This window comes from Hemicordylus capensis, chromosome 12, assembly GCF_027244095.1.
Source record: "Hemicordylus capensis ecotype Gifberg chromosome 12, rHemCap1.1.pri, whole genome shotgun sequence".
NCBI classification, from domain to species: domain Eukaryota; kingdom Metazoa; phylum Chordata; class Lepidosauria; order Squamata; family Cordylidae; genus Hemicordylus; species Hemicordylus capensis.
Window position 1 is genome coordinate 19,354,311 of NC_069668.1, and position 22,567 is coordinate 19,376,877.

Consider the following 22,567-nt stretch of genomic DNA (forward strand, 5'->3'; position numbering starts at 1 on the left):
TTGGATGGAAGCCTATAGGCAGGAGTTGAGGGCAGGCCCTCTCCCCTGCAACGGGTATTCAGAAGCCCTCCTAGAAGTTAAGGAAAGATTTCTAAACTTGGGTCCCCAGCAGTGTCACCCTCTAACAGGGATTCCCAGAGATGGTTGACTACAACTCCCAGGATGCCCAAACAAGAGCCATTGCAGCTGGGGATCCTGGGAGTTGTAGTCACCCACCTCTGGGAATCCCTGTTAAGAGGGGACACTGGTCCCCAGAGGCTGTTGGACTCCAACCCCCATCATCTCTGCCCATTGTGGCTGGGGATGATGAATTGAAGTCCTACAACCTTTGGAGAGCCCAGAGTGAGAGCCCCTCCCTGCCCCGCTCCGGCAGAAAACCAAAGTAGGCATGATGAAAGCAAGCAGCGTAAACCAAGCCGGAAGGGAGCAACATCCAAGTACACCCAGCTCCATCTTCCAACTCCCTTCCGAGAAGCTCAACTTGGCTTTCATGGGGGTGCCAGCTCCCTCCTGCCCGCTTAATCTCACCCAGAACCATCTCAGAGGAACAGAGGAAGCTGCCTTCTGCTGACCCAGACCCTCAGCCCCCCTAGCTCAGTACTGTCTTCACAGACTGGCAGCGGCTTCTCCAAGGTGGCAGGCAGGAGTCTCTCCCAGCCATAACCTGGAGATGCTTCCAGGGAAGGAACTTGGAACCTCAGATGCTCTTCCCAGAGCAGCCCCATCCCCTCAGGGGAATTTCTTACAGTGCTCAAACGTATAGTCTCCCATTCCAATGCAAACCAGGGCAGACTCTGCTTAGCAAAGAAGACCATTCATTCATGCTTGCTACCACAAGACCCGTTCTAAGCAGGTCTACCACAAGACCCGTTCTAAGCAGGGCAGACCCTGCAATGCAAAGAGGATCATTCATGCATGCTTGCTACCACAAGACCCGTTCTAAGCAGGGCAGACCCTGCTTGGCAAAGAGGACCATTCATGCATGCTTGCTACCACAAGACCCGTTCTAAGCAGGGTTTACCACAAGACCCGTTCTAAGCAGGGCAGACCCTGCTTGGCAAAGAGGACCATTCATGCATGCTTGCTACCACAAGACCCGTTCTAAGCAGGGTTTACCACAAGACCCGTTCTAAGCAGGGCAGACCCTGCTTGGCAAAGAGGATCATTCATGCATGCTTGCTACCACAAGACCCGTTCTAAGCAGGTCTACCACAAGACCCGTTCTAAGCAGGGCAGACCCTGCAATGCAAAGAGGACCATTCATGCATGCTTGCTACCACAAGACCCGTTCTAAGCAGGGCAGACCCTGCTTGGCAAAGAGGACCATTCATGCATGCTTGCTACCACAAGACCCGTTCTAAGCAGGTCTACCACAAGACCCGTTCTAAGCAGGGCAGACCCTGCTTGGCAAAGAGGACCATTCATGCATGCTTGCTACCACAAGACCCGTTCTAAGCAGGGTTTACCACAAGACCCATTCTAAGCAGGGCAGACCCTGCTTGGCAAAGAGGACCATTCATGCATGCTTGCTAACACAAGACCCGTTCTAAGCAGGGTTTACCACAAGACCCGTTCTAAGCAGGGCAGACCCTGCTTGGCAAAGAGGACCATTCATGCATGCTTGCTACCACAAGACCCGTTCTAAGCAGGGTTTACCACAAGACCCGTTCTAAGCAGGGCAGACCCTGCTTGGCAAAGAGGACCATTCATGCATGCTTGCTACCACAAGACCCGTTCTAAGCAGGTCTACCACAAGACCCGTTCTAAGCAGGGCAGACCCTGCTTGGCAAAGAGGACCATTCATGCATGCTTGCTACCACAAGACCCGTTCTAAGCAGGGTTTACCACAAGACCCGTTCTAAGCAGGGCAGACCCTGCTTGGCAAAGAGGACCATTCATGCATGCTTGCTACCACAAAACCCGTTCTAAGCAGGGCAGACCCTGCTTGGCAAAGAGGACCATTCATGCTACCACAAGACCCGTTCTAAGCAGGGTTTACCACAAGACCCGTTCTAAGCAGGGCAGACCCTGCTTGGCAAAGAGGACCATTCATGCATGCTTGCTACCACAAGACCCGTTCTAAGCAGGGTTTACCACAAGACCCGTTCTAAGCAGGGCAGACCCTGCTTGGCAAAGAGGACCATTCATGCATGCTTGCTACCACAAGACCCGTTCTAAGCAGGGCAGACCCTGCTTGGCAAAGAGGATCATTCATGCATGCTTGCTACCACAAGACCCGTTCTAAGCAGGGCAGACCCTGCTTGGCAAAGAGGACCATTCATGCATGCTTGCTACCACAAGACCCGTTCTAAGCAGGGCAGACCCTGCTTGGCAAAGAGGACCATTCATGCTACCACAAGACCCGTTCTAAGCAGGGTTTACCACAAGACCCGTTCTAAGCAGGGCAGACCCTGCTTGGCAAAGAGGACCATTCATGCATGCTTGCTACCACAAGACCCGTTCTAAGCAGGGTTTACCACAAGACCCGTTCTAAGCAGGGCAGACCCTGCTTGGCAAAGAGGACCATTCATGCATGCTTGCTACCACAAGACCCGTTCTAAGCAGGGCAGACCCTGCAATGCAAAGAGGACCATTCATGCATGCTTGCTACCACAAGACCCGTTCTAAGCAGGGCAGACCCTGCAATGCAAAGAGGACCATTCATGCATGCTTGCTACCACAAGACCCGTTCTAAGCAGGGCAGACCCTGCTTGGCAAAGAGGACCATTCATGCTACCACAAGACCCGTTCTAAGCAGGGTTTACCACAAGACCCGTTCTAAGCAGGGCAGACCCTGCTTGGCAAAGAGGACCATTCATGCATGCTTGCTACCACAAGACCCATTCTAAGCAGGGCAGACCCTGCAATGCAAAGAGGACCATTCATGCATGCTTGCTACCACAAGACCCGTTCTAAGCAGGGCAGACCCTGCAATGCAAAGAGGACCATTCATGCATGCTTGCTACCACAAGACCCGTTCTAAGCAGGGCAGACCCTGCAATGCAAAGAGGACCATTCATGCTACCACAAGACCCGTTCTAAGCAGGGTTTACCACAAGACCCGTTCTAAGCAGGGCAGACCCTGCTTGGCAAAGAGGACCATTCATGCATGCTTGCTACCACAAGACCCGTTCTAAGCAGGGCAGACCCTGCTTGGCAAAGAGGACCATTCATGCATGCTTGCTACCACAAGACCCGTTCTAAGCAGGGCAGACCCTGCTTGGCAAAGAGGACCATTCATGCTACCACAAGACCCGTTCTAAGCAGGGTTTACCACAAGACCCGTTCTAAGCAGGGCAGACCCTGCTTGGCAAAGAGGACCATTCATGCATGCTTGCTACCACAAGACCCGTTCTAAGCAGGGCAGACCCTGCAATGCAAAGAGGACCATTCATGCATGCTTGCTACCACAAGACCGGTTCTAAGCAGGGTTTACCACAAGACCCGTTCTAAGCAGGGCAGACCCTGCTTGGCAAATAGGACCATTCATGCATGCTTGCTACCACAAGACCCGTTCTCCTCCCAGCTCTTGATAGGCGACACCCAATGACAACCTCAGACCTTTCTTTCAACGGGAGCAATATCATCCCTTCATTTACGATCTTCCGGAGAGGATGTTTCACAGTTCTGTTTGACACCAATAACCAAGTGCGGGGGGGGGGAGATGGTTTGCCCAAAATGAACCCAGCAACGCTTTTGCCACCAATTCTAAGCAAGAAAACTTGGCACCACCTTCAAGGTTTAACCATCGCCTCTGCTTCCATCTGGACAACAGAACACCTAACCTGAATCAGGGAACAGAACAAAATCTGAACCAATTCTGAACCGATGTCTCTCGCTGAATCGGATCGGAACCCAAAGCCCGAGACCTCTGGCTTGCCTTGAATCTGCACCAAACCTCTGAACGCAAGAAGAGGGGAGCGGTTCAAAATAAGTGGTTCCATAATCAGGCACTCAGCTTTGGACTGTCTGTTTAGTCAGTGCTTTAGTTTCCCATTTTTCATCCTGCTGCATGCCCTTTGGTTTGTAAGAACTTTTTAAATAAACTAAACACATTCAAAAAGTGCAAGCAAAATGAACAAGATACCAGTGCAGTGAGATGCAAGCCACTTAGGAACATAGGGACATAGGAAGCTGCCATATACTGAGTCAGACCATTGGTCTATCTAGCTCAGGATTGTCTTCACAGACTGGCAGCGGCTTCTCCAAGGTTGCAGGCAGGAGTCTCTCTCAGCCCTCTCTTGGAGAAGCCAGAGAGGGAACTGGGAACCTTCTGCTCTTCCCAGAGTGGCTCCATCCCCTGAGGGGAATCTCTTGCAGTGCTCACACATCAAGTCTCCCATTCAGATGCAACCAGGGCAGACCCCGCTTAGCTAAGGGGACAAGTCCTGCTTGCTACCACCAGACCAGCTCTCCTTTGATCCCCATTCTCTATCTGCCCCCAAAACACAGATTTCCATGGTTATCTTCTGAAGGGTTTTTAACTGGAAGCCACACTGGAAGGCGACCACAGTGGGAAAGCGGAACAGAAATAGAAATAAGCCAAGCAAGTAACACAACATTAGCACACACCACTGGCATGGCCAATGCCTGGATACACATACAGCACGAGTCATTAATAAATAATAATAATAATAATAACAATAATAATAATAATAATGATGATGACATTGTATCGTGAGACAGGATGAGTCAAATACTTCATATCCTACCTGGATATATCTCAAGGCACTCCTTAGGACGCTGAGGTTCGAGGTTTTCTTGTCGTCAACACTGGGGATGTTGCGCTTCAGGGTCTCAAAGCATTCTTTCAAATGGGCGCGTCTGCAGAAAGAGAGCCACACTGTCAGCCCACCTCAGGCAGAATAAACTTTTAATCCCAGGGGCCCCCAGATCAAGAAGCAGGCTGGAGGGCTTCCGTGTGCCGTTGCTTGAACCAGACCCGCATGATTTCATAGCCAACCACCCGTCTTTCCCAACCTCTTTCGCCCAGCAGCCTTGCTTGTGACACAAAGCCATGCAAGCTACCATGCTGTGGAACCGTGGCTTGAAGTGGGTTTGTCAACCAGGGTTTGCGCTAATCATGGTTTGGAGCAAAGTAGAAATGGGTTTCTAAACCAGAGTTACCTCTGTTGCTGTGACTCTGGAGACTGCTGTGCTCCACTAACCCCGTTTAAGGGGAGGGGTATTTAAGCAGGGTACCCACTTGGGGGAAACTGGGCTCGCCTGCAAGCCGAGGGGTTCCCATGATCCGTGGAAAGTGAGCTAAGCTTCCTTAGCCCGCTTTCCGCTGATTGTGAGAATACCCTCACAGTTTGTCCATTCAGAAGTTCACACCATGGTCAACACAAACCAGGGTTTGGTGCAGTGTCTGAGCTGAGCTGCTCAGTTACATGCAAAACTGGTCACGATTTGCTAATTAAAGAGACGTACCTGTTCTTCTCCAGCTTGTTATGGACTTCCCTGGTGCCAACCCTATAATCCAAAAGAAGGTTCAAAGACAGGGTCAGTGTCTGCATCACATTTCAGAAAGTCTCTCTGCTCACAACTACGAGAAATATTTATATACCGCTTCCCAACCAAAGTCCCCAAGGCCTGCTTCAACTCAAGAGGCTTCCAAATGGAGACTGGAAGAGGCTGTGCATCGCAGTTTGTGTGTACGGAGGAGGCATTCAGGGCATGGGAAGAGGGCCAGCTTGGAAAAGCAACAATTCTGCAAGGTGACACACTACAGACTCTGTAAAAATAGACCTTGAAAAACCAGAAGGAATGGAGATATAATCTGCTTTTCTGGGCTCCTTCGTTCTGATCCCAGAATGAAGGATCCTTGAATGGAGCAGAATTCACCGAGCGATGCAACGCCGACCGTGTTTGCACAGCGATGCAAGGCTCGTGGGGTGCACAGATTGCCCCATCCGTTGCCCTAGCAACAACGACATCTGTTTGCAGCCGAAGTGCCAAGGGACCCACACGCTGCTAGCCCCTAACACAGAAAGGCGCGGGGGGGGGAGTCAGTTGTGTGAGCAGGGCAGGGAAGTCTGGCCAAGTGGCCCCAGTAGCAGCTTGTCCTAACAAGCCAGGCGGGCTCCCAACAAGCCCCAGCTGCCTCTGGTTCCCAGCAACTCCAGTGGCTTCTCACTCTCCGACCCCACCCTGCTCCAGTGTTAACTAGCCATGCTGCCTGCAGGCGGGCCATTCTTCAGGTAGAGCTGTGCGGGCTTAGCCCACACAAATGGCCAGCCTGCAGCGTGGCTCTCGTTAACGCCAGGACAGGGTGGGGAAAAGGAGAAAGAGGAGAATGCAGTTGGGGGGGGGAGGGAGAGGGAGAAGTATGCAGAGGCAGCTGGGCCCTGTTGGGCACCCCCCTGGCTTGCTACAAGAAGCAACCATCATTTAACCCACAGACCGTCATCAATCTGAAGAGCCCCTTAGTGGGCAGAAAATTCAGGAGTCTCCCAAACCCATTGGCCGGGGCCAGTTCACGTGAAGGAAACCAACAGAACCCGATCCCTCCGATGCGACAGGTATGGTTCTCTTTTATTTTCTAGATGTAGGCTCAGCTCAGATGCCACAGGAAAGGGTGGTTTAATTTGCACAAAGCCCCGCCGCCCCCCCGATGAAGAATCCTTGTTCAGAACAAGCTACGGTTTGCCACTGTTTGCAAACACAGGGAACCCAGGCTGGTTCGGAACCGGTGATCTTCACTATCTTTCCAGCGAGGGCCGCTTTGGCAAAGGCCGTTCCATGTGAGAGCCGTTTCTCAGGGTACTGACTTCCACACGGCACTGGGCTTTTCTCGGGGCAGGGCAGGGGGGTGGCCTTGGAGAGAGACAAAGCCCTCTCTCCAGAGCTCTAGGAGGAAAGCTCTCCGAGAAGAGCGACACTTCCTGGCAGTCTGTGCACACCTTCCCAGGTGGGGCAGGCTCTCAAGAGGGCTCTGTGCCCCTCCAAGGAGCACCCCACAACCCGGCATTGCATGGCAGGAAAGGTCACCTCCACACTGAGGCCATGCAATAGAGAGCCCTGTTCTCAACGGAGTCTTGCCCACAAGCCAGGATCCCGCTGCGTTTGGCGGTCACAGCAAACCCTGGTTTCTGCCACGTCAGGTTTGGAAGTAGAATCCTGCCCCGGAGCGTTTGCAACCCGAGGCTGGAGATGCAGTGCAGAGCCAGGGCTGAGATCTGGCTCTGGGTGGCACCTGAACGCAGGCAGGGTACCAAGCGACAGAATGTGGCCCCCAGGATGCTGGGACCGTCAACGTAGGAACCTGCCTTATCCAGAGCCAGATGATTAGTCCGGGTAGCTAGTACCACGGAGCTAGGGGACTTCACCTCCAGTGCTCAAGGACAGCTTTCAAGGAAGGGGAGCCAGTCAGAGCAGAGCTGGAAGGACCAATCGCCCAATTCTGTACAGAGCAGCTTCAGAGAATTCAAATCAATTCGACCCCAGTTTGGCACCTTTCCTTACCAGTCAGGGTCAAATGGCACCAAAGGTCCCAAACCAAATTTGAACCAAATTTTGAAAGGCTGATTCGAATTGCCCTTTTAAGGGGTGATTCCATTCAAATTTGAATCACCCCAACTGGAATCAAATCAATTCAAATTCAAATCGATTCGCATATCCCTATTTTAAACCGCCATGCAAATCATAGGATGATAGGAAGCTGCCGTATACCAAGTCAGACCCTTGGTCCATCTAGCTTGGTTTTGTCTACCCAGACTGGCAGTGGCTTCTCCCAGGTTGCAGGCAGGGATCTCTCTCAGCCCTCTCTTGGAAATGCTGCCAGGGAGGGAACTTGGAACCTTCTGCTCTTCCCAGAGCGGCCTCATTATCCCCTAAGGGGAATATCTTGCCATGCTCACAATGTCTCTCATTCATATGCAACCAGGGTAGACCCTGCTTAGCAAAGGGGACAAGCTCTCTGCCTCTAGGGCAGGGATTCTCAACGTTGGGTCCCCAGATGTTTTTGGACTTCAACTCCCATAATCCCCAACCAAAGGTCACTGGGGCTGGGAATTATGGGAGTTGAAGTCCAATAACATCTGGGGACCCAACGTTGAGAATCCCTGCTCTAGGGGGCTTCAGTTGGAGGGCTCTGCCTGTAGGATCTTGCCAGCTGGCTTAAGTGTCCTGTCCTCCATACAAAGGAGTGCTTGCTGTGGATTCAGGCCTAGTGTTCTGTGTGGCCTGCAGATTTAACAGGGGCGGCAAGAATAGGACCCTCACATGGGGGCCGGTACTGCTGTTTCTGCCCTGGAGATAGCCACAAAGTGCGAACAAACTGTTGGTTGGTTATTATAGGCCCAGAGGCCTTGCCCAGGATTTGGCCTCGAGCGACTGGTGGGGGTGGGGTGGGGAATACCTCTTTGAACAGGGGCAAACTGACCGGCCTCTCATCCCTGGAGCACTCTATGGGGCAGATGTGCCTGACCCAACATCCCACAAGCAGGCTGCCCCACTGCTCTGCGTATGCTCAGTGACCCTCTGAGGGGTTAGCCCAGTGGGTTTTGTGCTGTACTGACCCTTCAAGTCGTCTCTGCACATGCGCAGAAGTCAACTGAGCAGTGGGGGCAAGTCCCATTGAGCATTTCGGGAATTGGCAGCAGGTAAGTTGGCCACTCTTTAAAGAGGTATTCGCCCCCCCCCCACTGCCCCCCATGCCCACCCTGGCACTCACCAGCCTCGACTGACTAGGTCAGCACACAGGGGTTGCCAGGAGCATCAACACAACCAGCTACACCCCTCTGGGCTCTTCTATTTAGCAGGGGGAGAGCAGCTGGCCCTCTCCAACCCCAGCACAGCATCCCTCCGGTAGCTGTTGCCGGCGCTTGCCTTGTGCAGAGTTTTCGATTGGGAGCCCTTTGGAGAGCCACCTTCTGAACGGGTTCTTTCGGTGCGTACACAAACCGCCTCTGAACACCTGGGCTGGAAAGCGGTAGAGACCCAACCCTCGTGAAATGAAGCCAACTGATTAATTTTATTGATATCCACATTTATTCCGGGCCCTTCGTCCCAAGACCCCAGGGCAGTGAACAACAAGACAAACACACGGCTGAAAGGTCAAGAGGAAGGAACTTAAAAACGGGACGCAGGCGGCTAAGAGCGAGAGAGCGCAGCAGGGGCAGCTCGGCGGCCGGAAGCTGGCACCAGAAGGGCCGCCTTCCCTCCCCGGATGGGACTCACCCGCCCGGCCTCTTCTTCTGCTCGCTGGGCTTGGCGTCTTCCGACGGAGGCAGCTTGACGCCGAGCGGCTGGGAGGCCACGAGGTGCGGCTGCAGAGGTTGGATGGGCTGCTGGACCACGTGGTGCTGGGAGATCAGGACCGGGGCGGCGTAGTGCGGCAGCGGCTGGGGGCTGCCCGAGGGGGGCGTGGGGGCCTGGGCGTCCGGGGGGAGGAGCGGGCCGGACGTCCTCTGGATCACGGGCGCCACCAGCGGGGCTTCCTTGCCCAGGCCCGGGGGGGTGCCCAAGAGAGGCGGGGGCCGCGGCAGGAGGGGCGGGGACAAGGCCGTCGGCTGGGGAGGGCTGGCGACCACCGGGATGGGGATGATGGAGATGGGCGGGGCCAGGGGCGGGGGAGGAGGGGGCGGGGCCGGGGCCGGGGCAGGCGGAGACAGGGTTGGGATCTCGTGGCGGGGCTCCTCCAGGTGCACGGCATGGTTCACCCTCGGCACGCTGGTCTTCTTCTGCTCCTGCTCGCGAGCCAGGTGGAGCTTCTCATTTTCTTCTGGAAGAGAAGAGCGGAGAGAGGCGGAACTTAGCAGCACTGGCCGTGGGCAGGAGGAAGTGCAAGCGTAACGGGTGATGGGTTAGGGAAGCAGGGATGTTGGAAGCGGCCTCCCGCCGAGTCCGACCCTCGGTCCATCGCGCTCAGGATTGCCTTCCCAGACTGGCAGCAGCTTCTCCAAGGGGGCAGGCCTGAGTCTCTCTCAGCCCTCTCGCAGAGATGCAGAGGGAGGGGATTTGGGACAACAACAACAAATATTTATATACCACTTTTCAACAAAAAGTTTCCAAGTTGCAAATCATGGCTTGCTACCACAAGATCAATTACGCAGAGAAACAACAACAAACAAATAAGACCCTTCTGCAAAGAAGCAGGCAGCTGCTTTTCCCAAAGCGGCCCCATCCCCTAAAGGGAAGAGCTTCCAGAGCTCCCATGGAGTCTCCAGTGTTTCCTCTAAGATGTGCACAAGTGCGCATGCTCACACTTTTTTTTTAATATCTGCTCAGTCAATTTTAGATCCCGCTCAGGTTGAATCAGGAAGGCCCCACTCTGAACGCACATGGTGTGCACACACTGCCTGGATACTGCTGCTCAGAACAAACTCATTCCCCACACAGGTGAAGTAAATGAGAGAAGACACTGGCAGTCCCCCATTCAAATGCCAACCAGGGTGGGCCCTGCTTAGCAAAGGGGGCAAATTCATGCTTGCTGCCACCAGACCAACCCCTCCTCCTCACCCGTGGTGCGCAGTTTGCAATGGAAGGCAGCCATCCTATCATGCACACTGACTGGGGAGTCACAGAGTTCGATATGGCTTCCTTCCAACGGCTGAGCTGTCAAGGTCTGGTTTTGCCAAGCCGAGGGGTGGGGTGGGGGGGAATGAATAGCTCTGACCGTGGGCGTTCTGGATGAGTTAAGCCACTAAATTCTCTACTCTTTCCCGCTATTGCGGTAACTCAGTGATCCCTCTCCTCAAACCTTCTTGTTGAGGCCCTGAAATACACGACACCAGTTTCTAGTCCTCATTATTAGAGCCGTCCTTCTTCCCCTTCAGCCAAACAATGGAGATGGTCAGAGAGCCAGTGAGGCGTAATGCTCAAGGTGGGGCTGCAAAACCTTTGCCCTCCAGCTCCTGTTGGACTACAACTCCCATCATCCCCAACCACTGGTCACTGTGGCGGAGGAGGAGGGAAGCTGTAGTCCCAAGAACAGCTGGAGAACAGCTGTATATGGCAGCTTCCTCTGTTCCCTGCTGCTGCCCTTTCCCAACAACTGTTGTTCAAAGTCCCAGTTACATCACCACCCCCATCCTGTGGCAGAGAGTTCCACAGGCCAATTATGCATCGTGTGACGAAGTGCAGCTGTCACCCACGGCAACATTCCATGCCTCCTGTGGCTCCCGCCGTATCCTCTGCCCTCTTTCAGCCGGCAGAAGTGACTCACAGACGGAGGAGAACGGATTTCATCCTGCCCAGCTGGGTGGAGATTCCTGGCCCTCTTTAGGGAGGCGATACTTGACCTAAATGGGAACTTGCACCAGGGAGTCACCTGCTGCCATCCCAAAATATTCTTCCTGCTTCCTGTTCGACAAACCAACCCAAACAGGGCCACCAACGTGGGTGCCTGGACGGGGCGCTCCCTCGTCCTCGAGTTGAAAGACGTCAGAAGGTGACCTGCTCAACAGGTTCCTGCGGATCAACCTGCAAGCGGAGCTGCCCCCTCCCTCCCAGGCTCCTGGGCCGCATGACCCAAATGGAAACACCCTCCTGACTCCGAATTGGCACACCGTGGTTCAGAGCTAACCATGGTTCAGAGCAGGGCCGTGCCACTTTGGCCCTCCTGCAGATGTTGGACTACAATTCCCATCATCTCCGACTACCGTGGTTGAGTATGATGGGAGTTTTAGTCCCCAAACAGCTAGAGGGGCAATGCTGTGCAATGCTACTAGTCTGTGACGAGTGAAAAATGATGCCTGATAAGTGGAAGAAGTCCTGACGAGCAATGTACCAACGTAGCTTGACGAGTAAAATATTTCGTCTAGCTGATAAACTGAGCCAACATCTCTTCAACCCTGGCCACTGGGGTGTAGGATGATGAGTTTCGTAGTCCAACCACATCTGGGGGCACCTGCAATCCCAACCCTGTTAGGCTGCAGATTGCTTGAGAAGTTTTGGGCAGTGCTCCTTTGTACAGGTTGCAATGTTTTTTGTGCAGGCCTGCTCTATGCAATTGCAATTAAAAGGTAATTCATATTAAATTACATTTCCATGTAAGCCGCCCTGAGCCACTTTAGGAAGGGTGGTATATACATGGAATAAAATCAATCAATAAAAACAGATCTTCGAGGAACAATTTGGGGGAGGGAGGAAGAGAGAGAGACACACACACACGTGGCATTACATGTTGGCACAGAAATGTGGGCTTTGGGGCTTTCCCATTTCCTGGTGATCATTTCAAAGCTGGAAGATCTGGCTGAAAACCCCGATGAGCTCTCCGGCAGTGGCAGCTGGTGGCTCCTGAGGCGGTGGGGGCGCTAGGCAGGGCAGGTGATGGGCGGAGCCAATGGCGGGCCTCTCCCTCCCCTCCCCAAGACTTGCCATCCAACACGCCCCCCCGCTCTCTCTTTCGTTCTCGCCCCCTCCCTGCCCCACTCAGAAACAAGCGCAGGAAGAGGACACCAACAGCCAGTGGACCTGCCCGAGCAGAGGGCTTCCTCGGACCCCTCGCTCCCAGTTCTGCTCTCCCGGGCTGGACCAGCCTGCTCATCAAGCCAGTCCGATTGCTAGTGGGTGCCAGCCTGGCCCCCTCTCCCAAAGGCAATACAAATGGGGGGGGGACACACAGCTCCTTTTAGGGGCTGTATTTCCAACCCGATTTCTACTTCCTGGAGTGGGCTACGCCAGGAGCCACCCACTAGGGATCTGAAGCCGGAGCAGCCAGATCGGAGGGGCTGGAGAAAGCTCCCTGCTTGAGAGAGCCAACTGGCTGCTGGATCCCTGTGGGGGGAGGAGGGAATACCACACCACCCCCCCCGCTCGCAGGGATTCCCCTGGCGGCTTTTCTTGCCAAGGTAATAAACAAAGAGGCAAGCAAGGAGGATCAGAGGGGGTGTGTGTGGGGCTGAGGCTGAGTTTCAGGAGCCTGAAACACATTGCTTCAGAGATGACTCAGGCCAAGTGGATGAGAGGGGAATTAAATAAAAAGAAAGCAAGATTGAGGAGGCTTGAAGAACAGAGGTGGCTCTGCAGAATCACCTGCTGGGCATCTTTAGCCTGGAGAAAAGAGGACGGAGCAGAGCAGAGGGCTCTTGCATGCGCAGGAGGAGGCAGGGGCTTGTTTTCTGTGGGCAGGATCTGTGGTCCCTCTGGTTTTTTCCATCTCTGTGCGGGATGAGTTTTGTTCTGGGCAGCAGCATCTAGGCACTGTCTATGCGCACCATGCGCATTCAGAGTGGGGCCTTCCTGATTCAACCTGAGCGGGATCTAAAATTGACTGAGCGGACATTAGAAAACTTGTGAGCGCGCGCACATGCGCACACCTTAGAGGGAACAGCGGGCAGGATTATGAACCAATTAGCTGAAATGACAAGGAAGCAGATTTAGGCTGGAGATTAGGAAGAGATTCATATGAGCCATCAGACAGTGGAACAACTTGCCTCATGAAGCAGTGGGCTCTCCTTTCAAACCAAGACTGGATGGACACCTGTCGAGGATGCTGAAGCAGTTTCCTGCCCTGAGCAGGAGGTTAGACTAGAGGACCTCAGAGGTCCCTTCCAGCTCTAAAAGCCTCTGAGCCCATCTTTCTTGACCCACCACTTCTGGAGTCCGTGGTTGGGCCTTCCAAAAGGAAATGCAGACATTTGCTGAGGAACTTGAGAAGAGCCCTGCGGGATCAGTCCCAAGGCCCACCTAGGGACTGCAGCTAGGGATGGTGGGAGTTGTAGTCCAACAGCTGGAGAGACTCAGGTTGGCTGCCCCCCAATACAGAAGCAAAACCTATTACAGGGAGGCATCATGGCACCTTGGGTTGAACTATTAAGTCGATTTCACTAACAAAACAGAGCAAGGCTGGAGTGGCAAGCAAAGGCCCATTCTGGACTCCGATCTGCCTGCACAGAGAGTGTGGAGAATGTTCATATTGGAAGGGACATTTTAGTGTCTAGTGAATCTTCTATAGCATAGCAGTCCAGCCTCTGTCTGAACTCCTCCGGAGACAGAGAGCTCACCCCTGCAGTTCTGCAAATAACATAAATAATGTCTATTTCACTAGTACACAGAGATACCACTGGAGGGAACAGCACGGAGGTTTCCAACCCCTTCGGGCAGCACCCACAACCAGATCTGCACAGAAACGGCAGAAGGGTTAGGAGCCACAAATAAAATAAAAGATCACTCGCAGATCCACCTTCCTAGATGTCAGAGACAAACCAATGAGTCACAATCAATACCATCAAATAAATACAGATGTGGATTTAAAAGGTGTGTGTGGGGGGATGCTAGAACATAAACAAGCTGAATGAACAGAAAGTAAATCGGGATTTTAGCATTTGTGGGTCTCCAAACTTTCCTGCATGCATGCATTATTATTTAGGAATATTGATATTTGCAACAATGCAGGGCAAAGAAGATCAGAGACCCCAAAAGCCCCTAATGCTAAAAGTCTGCTGTTTTTTATTGTGGGGGAAACACACATGCCAACAAATGGACACAACATACATATTATTATTGTGAACATTACTGAGGATGCATCAATTGGTAGAGAACCCGCTTTCCATGGGGTTCAGTCCCTGGCAGCATCTCCATGTATGCCTGGAAAAGACCCCCACCTGAAACCCTGGAGAGATGCTGCCAGTCAGTGCAGACAATACAGAGCCAGAGTGACCGGGGGTCTGACACAGAATAATGTATTTTCCTGGAGAAGGACTCTAGGTGAGCAACTGCTTGGCCTGCAAACGGTCCTGGGGAACCGCCCTCTTCAGGGAGGGCTGGGAAAGACCCCTGCCTGGAACCTTGGAATGCTGCCAGTCAGCCTGGACAAGTCTGACAAGCTTCCTAATAACAAACAGAAAATGCAGGCAGTGAAGATCAGAAACTCTCCAAGGATGATAACATCCTGTTTTTATTATTAGGAACTTATGCTCAAGGACCCCGTGTATGTATAGTACTACAAAAGGACAGAGGCACCCCCCAGGTGTGTGTTTTATTCTCAGCATTGCAGTGACTATTAACACGGAAGAGTCCTTAGTCGTGCTGGGGGGTGGGGATACACGCAGGGAAGATTGGAGGCCTCCCAAGGCGCCCGATGCAACAACCCCGCCCACACCGATGTCATTATTTCACACACACTCACACACACCCCCACCCACCATCACTCCCGCGTGCGTCCGCACGAGCATCATCAGGCCTCTCCAGAAGGAAACTGCAGCCCGCAGGGAGTGTCGCCAGCGCACGTGGTCGTGGGCAGGGCCTGACACGTCACCCGCTCCCCCGCCAATGGGACGCGCTTGGAAGGCAGGGCAAACACGCAACGTTCCAAAGGGGGGGGGAGGAAAGAGAGAGACAGGCGACGCTAACGTTCGATTGCGCCCTTTGATCCCCCCCCCGCCCTTCGCTCTTTTTCCACGCGCGCCCCCGCCCCCCCCCCCCCGCCACGGGCTCGCTTCCAGCACATTTCTCAAGAAGGGAGAGGCACAGCATCATCAGCCCCCCCCGCCGCCCGCTCCGCCTCGCCCGGAGGAGGAGAAAGGGCGGGACAAGTCGAGAGTGTCTCATATGGACCCCCCTCCCCTCGATGTCATTGTCATCATTATGCAAAAGCCGCTTCCAGGCTCACAGAGATAAATACATATAAAAAGCTGGAGCTCTCTCGGCAGCCGAGAGGGATTTTAAAGCCCACACAAGTCAATCCGCGGGGCCCCCATCGCTTCCCAAATGAGTGCATTTTGCGGGACGTGTGTGTATGTGGGCGGGGGGGGGGGGGTGGATCTGCAAAGCAACACCTTTTTTTAAGACGTCTCTCCCCACCAGCTTTTCCAAAAGCAGAACAGGCCAGAAGTATGAAGCGAAGGAGGGGCCCGCCTTTATGTGTCAACGCACAACCACGGAGCGAAAGGGGCTGTTCACACGTCTGGGACGTGCGGTGAATCGCACGTTCCGTGCAAGCCTGTCAAGCGCTACAGCGCCGCGTTTGAGAGGTCTGGTGCTCGGTTCACGTCTGGGAGAGCGGGACACACACACACACGGGCTCGTTCACGCCAAGGCGTGCACCAGCCACCCGCATGGGCGCAGAACAAGCGCGATCAGTCAGCGCCCGAGGCTCGCCCCGCTCCACGCGCTGCAGCCAAGAGTTCTCCAGACCAGCCGATCGCGGCTGGCTGGTGCCGGGAGGCCGCCCAGAAGAGAAGGCGGCTCGTGCTCGCCTGGACAGCCCTCGATCAACTCGCTTGCCCGCTGCAAAGCTGCTTTCTCGGGGGCCCGGTGGCACTGCAGAGCGGAAAGAGCCCGGGCGGGCAGGCAGAGAGAACCCGCCGAGCTGCAGGAAATGAGAGGGGGGGGGGGTTCCTCGCGCGCCCCCCCCCCGCCGCCCTTGCTAGCATGTGTCAGCAGCAAGCAAAGGCAGCAACCCGAAACAAGAAACAGACCACGTTGAGCGCGCGCTGCTCGGGGGAGCCGATTAAAGGGGCGGCAGCAGCGGCTCCTCGCCTCCCAGCCCACCCCACGGCGCGGTCCTTTTGCAAGCCTTTCCTCCCCCGCTGCGAAATTCCACCCAACCCCACCCAACCAGCGTTAGGTTTTTTTAAATCAAGCCAAGGAAAGCGGGGGGGGGGGAGCAGACCAGAAAAACCCAAATTAGGAAGCTGACGCGAGATCAGATGATTTCTCTCTCGTTGCGACATCGGAGCGCGGGGAACGGCGGGGGGTGGCGAGAGGCGGAGGCGCGCGCGCTCTCACACTCACACACACATACCCTGCCCACCCGCCACACGCGCACGTCGAAGGCAGGGGCCCCGCGGGCGGGAGGGGGTGCTCTGGCTGGCCACGGAGCCCGCAGAAAGGCTTGCAACAGCCTCAGGCCTCTGCCCCGCAGTGCCATCCGGAAGGCTGCACCGGGCGGCCCCGCAAGCCGGCGCGCCCTTGCACGGGGAGGAAGCCCCTAGGAGGCGAGAGGGCTTGCTCGCGAGTAAACCCGCGCAGAAGCTGCTGGCGCTGGCCTCTCTCTGCAGCGCGCAAAGGGAGACCACAAGCCCCACGGGGGGAGGAGGGGGCGGGAATCAAGCCGGGAAAGGGGGGGGGTTTCTTGAAACAAAATCCAACTCAGCCCGCCGCCGCCCCCCACGGCCCCCTTACCACGTGTCTTTTGCTGCTGCTGCGCCTGCCATTCGAGGAACCGGGCCGCTTCCAGCAACGTCTCAATGCTCATGGTGCGGGCTGCGGCTCCGCCGAGGGTCCCGGGGACTCGGAGGCGCTGGTAACGGAGGAGGAGGGTGGCAGGGGGAAGTCCGGGCGGGGCGGGCGGGCAGGCCTGGCTCCCCTCCCAAGATGTGGCCAAGAAGGCGAGCGCAATCCGCCCCGGGGGTCCGGCGGGGGAGGGGGGGATCGGGCTGCACCACCAGGCAGGCAGGCGACGGCTGCCCCCCGCCCCTGCGCGAAGCTGCTTCCAGACAAGAAAAGCCCTTTGCAACAAGATGGCGATGTGCAACAGAAACACAACACGAAAGCGAGCGATTGACACGGCCCTCCGCTACTACACAGCGCGCGGCCGGCAAAAGGCGGCCCGGAGTCCCGGCGCAGGACAGGACGGGAGTGCGGCGGCTCCTGGCGCGCGCAGGGGAAGCGCTCTCCTCCTCCGGGCTACTGCGCGGCTGGGACAGCCCCGCCTCTCGGGTTGGCCCGGATTAAGCGTCTCCTATAATGTGGCATTTTGCTAGAATCCTATGAAGCCCGGAAGCTTGCACGTAGGCAGCAGCTGCCACAAACCGAATCAGACTATTGGTTCATGCCGCTCAGGGTTGTCTACCCAGACTGGCAGCAGCTTCGCCTTCTCCGAGAATGCAATGCGAACCGGGGTCGCTCTCGGCCAGGGAGGGAACTTTCTGCAGGCGCAAGCAGGCAAATCACTTGGGGACGGTCAGCAACCACCAGCTTTGTACAGAATACTAGACATGAAACCAAATCCTCGTAAGAGAAAACGACGGGAAATCTTCTCTATTGTCATTATTGCTCAGGAGTGCCCATAGCTTGGAAAGGGCTTGATACGAGGGAAAGTACTGAGAAATGGGAGAGCCAGCGGGTGTAGTGTTCCTAACCGTGCAAATCAACAGGCCGCTATGCTTTAGGTAGGGGGCAGCACACTGTCGGGTCGCTGCTTGGTGCAAAATGGATCGCCCTTGTGTTTTTCACGAGGGGCACTCATTTGGGGATGGGGCCATAGCTCAGTGGTAAGAGTATCTGCTTTGCACATAGAAGGTCTCAGGTTCAGTCCCTTGGGAAAGACTGCCTGAAACCTTGGAGAGCTCCTGCCAGTCAGCGTGGACGGTGGACCAGACACTTATGTTCAGTTTTTGCACAGGATGTCATTCAGCAAAAAGCGGCGGGGGGGGGGACTGGTGCTGGGGCTTCCTCCCGTGTGTAGGGCCGCAGCTTGGGAATTCCCTGGCTGAAGGCTGCAACCCAACAGGCACAGAGCCCGTCCCCAGGGCGCCTTTGCAAACTGTCTCTGCCGCAATCATCTCAGCGGCTTCCTTGGTGGCTCCCGTTGAGTGGCTTGGGCGAATCCACTTCTCCGGGTTTTCCAGTGGACCCGGCCCCCCGCAGTGCGTTCGCATGCTGCTCAAAGACGTCACCGGGGCGGCAGCCAATGGGCTTGCAAAACAACAAGGCATGGAGCAGCTCCACATGGGCACTCTGCTGCGTGTGTCTCCGGAGGCGCCTCCTTTAAAGGGACAGGCACCCGGGGCGGCGGCAGTCCCGCGCTCCGGCTCCCCCCGCGCGGGGAGGGGGGGCACGTGGTTACCCCCGGTGAACTCCGAGGGCTGCGCCTCCATCTGCCTGCTGGGCTTCCCCTTCCCACTCCTGAAGAGGCGCGTGGAGGGGAGGAGGAATCCCTCCTCGCTGCCTTCGCATCACAGATGATCACCCGCATCATAACAGACCAGAATCCGCGCACATGGGATCTGTTTTGCACCCAGCTAGGAGGCTGCTTTTTTAAGCAAGGGGTTCCCACGCTGCATGTAGGGCGGAGGAGGGAGGGGCGGCAGCTCCGATTGCAGGAGATTTCCGACCCGAAAAGGTGGGAGGGGGCCTGACTTGCGAGCCATGGCGCCTGAGATTTGCAGCCTCTCTCGCCCCCTGCCCGCCCCCCTTGCTGCGTCTCTTTTCCTAGCCTGGGCAGGTCTACTCAGAAGCAAACCGTGCAGTGTGGCGGGATTTCCGCTCAGGTACAGCGGCTAGCTCGGGGATCGGGGCCCTTGGCCCCCTCTCTGCCCAGCAGCGGCCCCTCGGAGTGAGGGAGAGAAGGAAGAAAGCAGGGAGGGGGGAGCTGGGCTGGGCGGGCCCCCCACCTCTTTGAACCCATCCGCTCAGGGATAGCGAGCGAGGCGGCCCCGGGCACAGGCAGGCAACAGGCCGGCCCTGACAAGGCACCCAGCATCCAGGGCGGGTGACGACGACGTGGACGGGGAGGCCGGGCTTGCGGGAGGAGGCGGGGCGGCGGCGGGCCCGCTGCCGATCCCGGGCAATCTGTCGAGTCATGGCTGGCCGGGAGGGAGCACGCGGCTTCTGTTAAAGGGGCCGCGCCCTCCTGGCCAAACGAGGCAGCACGTGAGGCGCGACCACGAGCTACGCCCTGGGCTCAGCCCAGCCGCGAGGTCCTCCCCTGGGCCTCTGGCCGCCCTCGGCACGGGCTGATGAAGCGGTTCCGTGCAGGAGAGCCGCGCTGTCTGCAGGCTGGCCACCCACCCACCAGGTAGCGCTGTGTGGGCCAAGCTCGAGCGGACGGATGGCCCGCCTGCAGCCAGCCTGGCTCTCCTTGAAGGGCAAGGTGGGGGGGCAAAACGGGAGGGGGGGCTACCCGAGCTGCAGGGAGGCAGCTGCACCTCATTTGCCGCCCCCCCCCCACTCACCAGCATCAGCCTCTACCTGCCTTGCAGGGTTGTTGGGAGGGTGACACCAAGGGGAGAACCAGGCATGCTGCCCTGAGCTCACTCGAGCCGGGATGGCCTGGCAGGGTTGCCAAGGCTGGCTGGAGCGGTTCCTGCAGACGGGTCTTTGTACAGGTTGCAAAGCAACACCCAGGTCTCTAGCTATATAAAGAAAGAATGCACCCCTCTCTCGCCACCATATATCCTGCAATCCCCTGCTAACTGGGCAAAGAGGCACCTTTTAATGTGGTGAATAATACTCGAGGTCTGGATAAAGCAAACCAGTCAATAACACCTGTCTGGCTGTGTAAACAAGAAATAATAATAATAATATGAAGATGCAAAAATATTATGGGACTTCCGACTACAAACAGACAAACATCTGCCACACAATACACCAGATATCACTGTAGTTGAGAAGAAAGAAAAACAAGTCGAAATAAACGACACAGCAATACCAGGGGATAGCAGAATAGAAGAACAAGAAATAGAAAAAAATCACCAAATGCAAAGATCTACCAATGGAAATTGAAAGGCTGGGATGGGTCCTGGCTCTGAAGCAGCCTCTTCTGATGCACTGACACCAGTCAGGAACCATGGGAGGAGAGCTGGCCTGGCAGTAGCAAGTATGAATGGTCCCCTTGGCTAAGTCCTCCTTGGTTTGCATTTGAATGGGAGACTACCTGTGTGAGCACTGTAAGACATTCCCCCTTAGGGGATAATGGGGCCCCCTCTGGGAAGAACACCTGCCTGCTAGCATGCAGAAGGGTCCAAGTTCCCTGGCAGCATCTCTAGAATCCTTGGAGAAGCCACTGCCAGTCTGTGCAGACAATCCTGAGCTCGACGGGCCAAGGGTCTGACTCGGGAGAAGGCAGTTTCCTGTGTCGCTAGCCAGGGGGCCTCTGTTCCAATGGGCACCAGTGTGGGAATGGGCAGCCGACACAGCTGCAGAAGGAAAAGTGAACCCCCAATCAGGAGGAGGGTTTCCAAACTGGGAAGCCCTCAGTTTACCTCCGTTCCCAGCTGTGGCCGTCCGGCCATCAATACAAACAGCGCTCTTGAGGCCGCCAAGGGAGTCGTGGGCTGCAGCCGCTTGAGCGGCACAATAGCCTGTTTGTTTGGTTTTGCAAATTACGGGTTTTTGGAGGACTTCTTTTGTTGTTGTTGTTCCAGGGACAGCATAAAGGGGGTGATTGATCAAGCGGCGCGTTCTCCCCAGCATGGTTCCCGGAGAAGGAGGACATGAAGAAGCTTCTTCCGTTTCACCACCCTGGGATGGAGGCCTTTCTAAAAAAGGCAGCTATAGGGTCCCCCGCCCCCCGGCCCACAAGAAGCTCTCTTGTCTTTCCATGACCCCGTCCTTGCACATGCTTAGGTTATGCACATCTCCAAAGGACAGCTGAGCAACTTAGATGCAGCCCAAGGACATCCCATCCGGCATATATGTGGACAGCATGATGCCACGGAATTTAACACGATCCACAGCAAACCGAGCCCACTGCTTAGCCAGGGTTTGGGGAGCGGGCAGGGGTCCCAGGAATGCACTGGGCACTTGCACGGAGCTCTGGGAGGTGGCTCTGCCCGGCGCCTGACCCCGCGAGCAGCCGTGTGAGCCCGAGCCAAGCCACTGCTCACCTGGGCGGGCGACCCACCCGCCCAGGGAACGGCGAGTGCTCGTCTGCGGGGAGGGCCGGGCAAACCCACTCTCCCCACAGTCCTCCTTTCGGCGCTTCACACTGCCCCACTGTGTTCTACCTGGGTTTGGGAGCTGCGTGTGCTCTCAGTCTTTGGTTGCGTGGAAGCAAGGCAGGAGGAAAAACAGGGTAGAAGCGGCTGTGTGGAAGCAAGCGAAGCGACCCGGGTTTCCCGCCTCCTTGGCTTCTGCCACACAATCCCTTCCCCCCTGGTTTCCCCCCTACCTGGCTTCCGCACCATCACTCCTACCCAGGTTTCCCTCCTCCGTGGCTTCCACACAACCGGAAACTGGGAGTACACACAACTCCCACACCTGGGCAGAACACCATTTTGATTGTGTGAATGGCCCCGCTGTCTGTCTGTCCCTCAGGTATGAAAGAGGCAGTGCCTCTGCCTTGTGCCCAGAGTGACGCTAAGTGCAGGCTTGGTCCGGATGGCAACCCATCTAGGACGCTAGCCCTACTCTTACAAAGAGGGAACAGCATGTCAACATCTCTCAGCCACCTGCACCAGTCAGAACAGCCACTTCGCATGGCTACGAGGAAAAAGAGAAGCCCGCTCCCCAAGGGTGATGGGTCTCTACCTCCGCAAAACACTATACTGCACTCTTCTTCACTGGTTCTTACTGTTGATTCTCTCCGAGAGGATGTGGATCAGAAGGGCATATGGACAGAAGATTGAGGAACCTAGCAAGCTGCCATATGCTGAGTCAGACCCTTGGTCCATCTAGCTCAGGATTGTCTACCCAGACTGGCAGCGGCTTCTCCCAGGTTGCAGGAAGGATGGGAGGCCACATGTCTGAGCACTGGAAGAGATTCCCCTTAGGGGATAATGGAGCCGCGCTGGGAAGAGCATCTAGGTTCCAAGTTCCCTCCCTGGCAGCATCTCCAAGACAGGGCTGAGAGAGATTCCTGCCTGCAACCTTGTAGAAGCTGCTGCCAGTCCGTGTAGACAATACTGAGCAAGATGGATCAAGGGTCTGACTCAGGATATGGCAGCTTCCTATG

General features: G+C 55.7%; 1 protein-coding gene across 1 annotated transcript in view; it reads right to left on the bottom strand.

Annotated features, from left to right (window-relative positions):
• MNT (MAX network transcriptional repressor) overlaps positions 1–17,605 on the bottom strand; it is a 36,067-nt gene extending 18,462 nt beyond the window's left edge. The window contains exons 1-4 of the mRNA XM_053275598.1: positions 17,074–17,605; positions 9,184–9,727; positions 5,434–5,475; positions 4,713–4,824 (exon numbers count right to left, since the gene is read on the bottom strand). Of these exons, the coding sequence (XP_053131573.1) occupies positions 4,713–4,824; positions 5,434–5,475; positions 9,184–9,727; positions 17,074–17,146 (771 nt within the window). The 5' untranslated portion in view covers positions 17,147–17,605. The remainder of the gene's footprint in view (positions 1–4,712; positions 4,825–5,433; positions 5,476–9,183; positions 9,728–17,073) is intronic.
• Between the last annotated feature and the right edge of the window lie 4,962 nt (positions 17,606–22,567).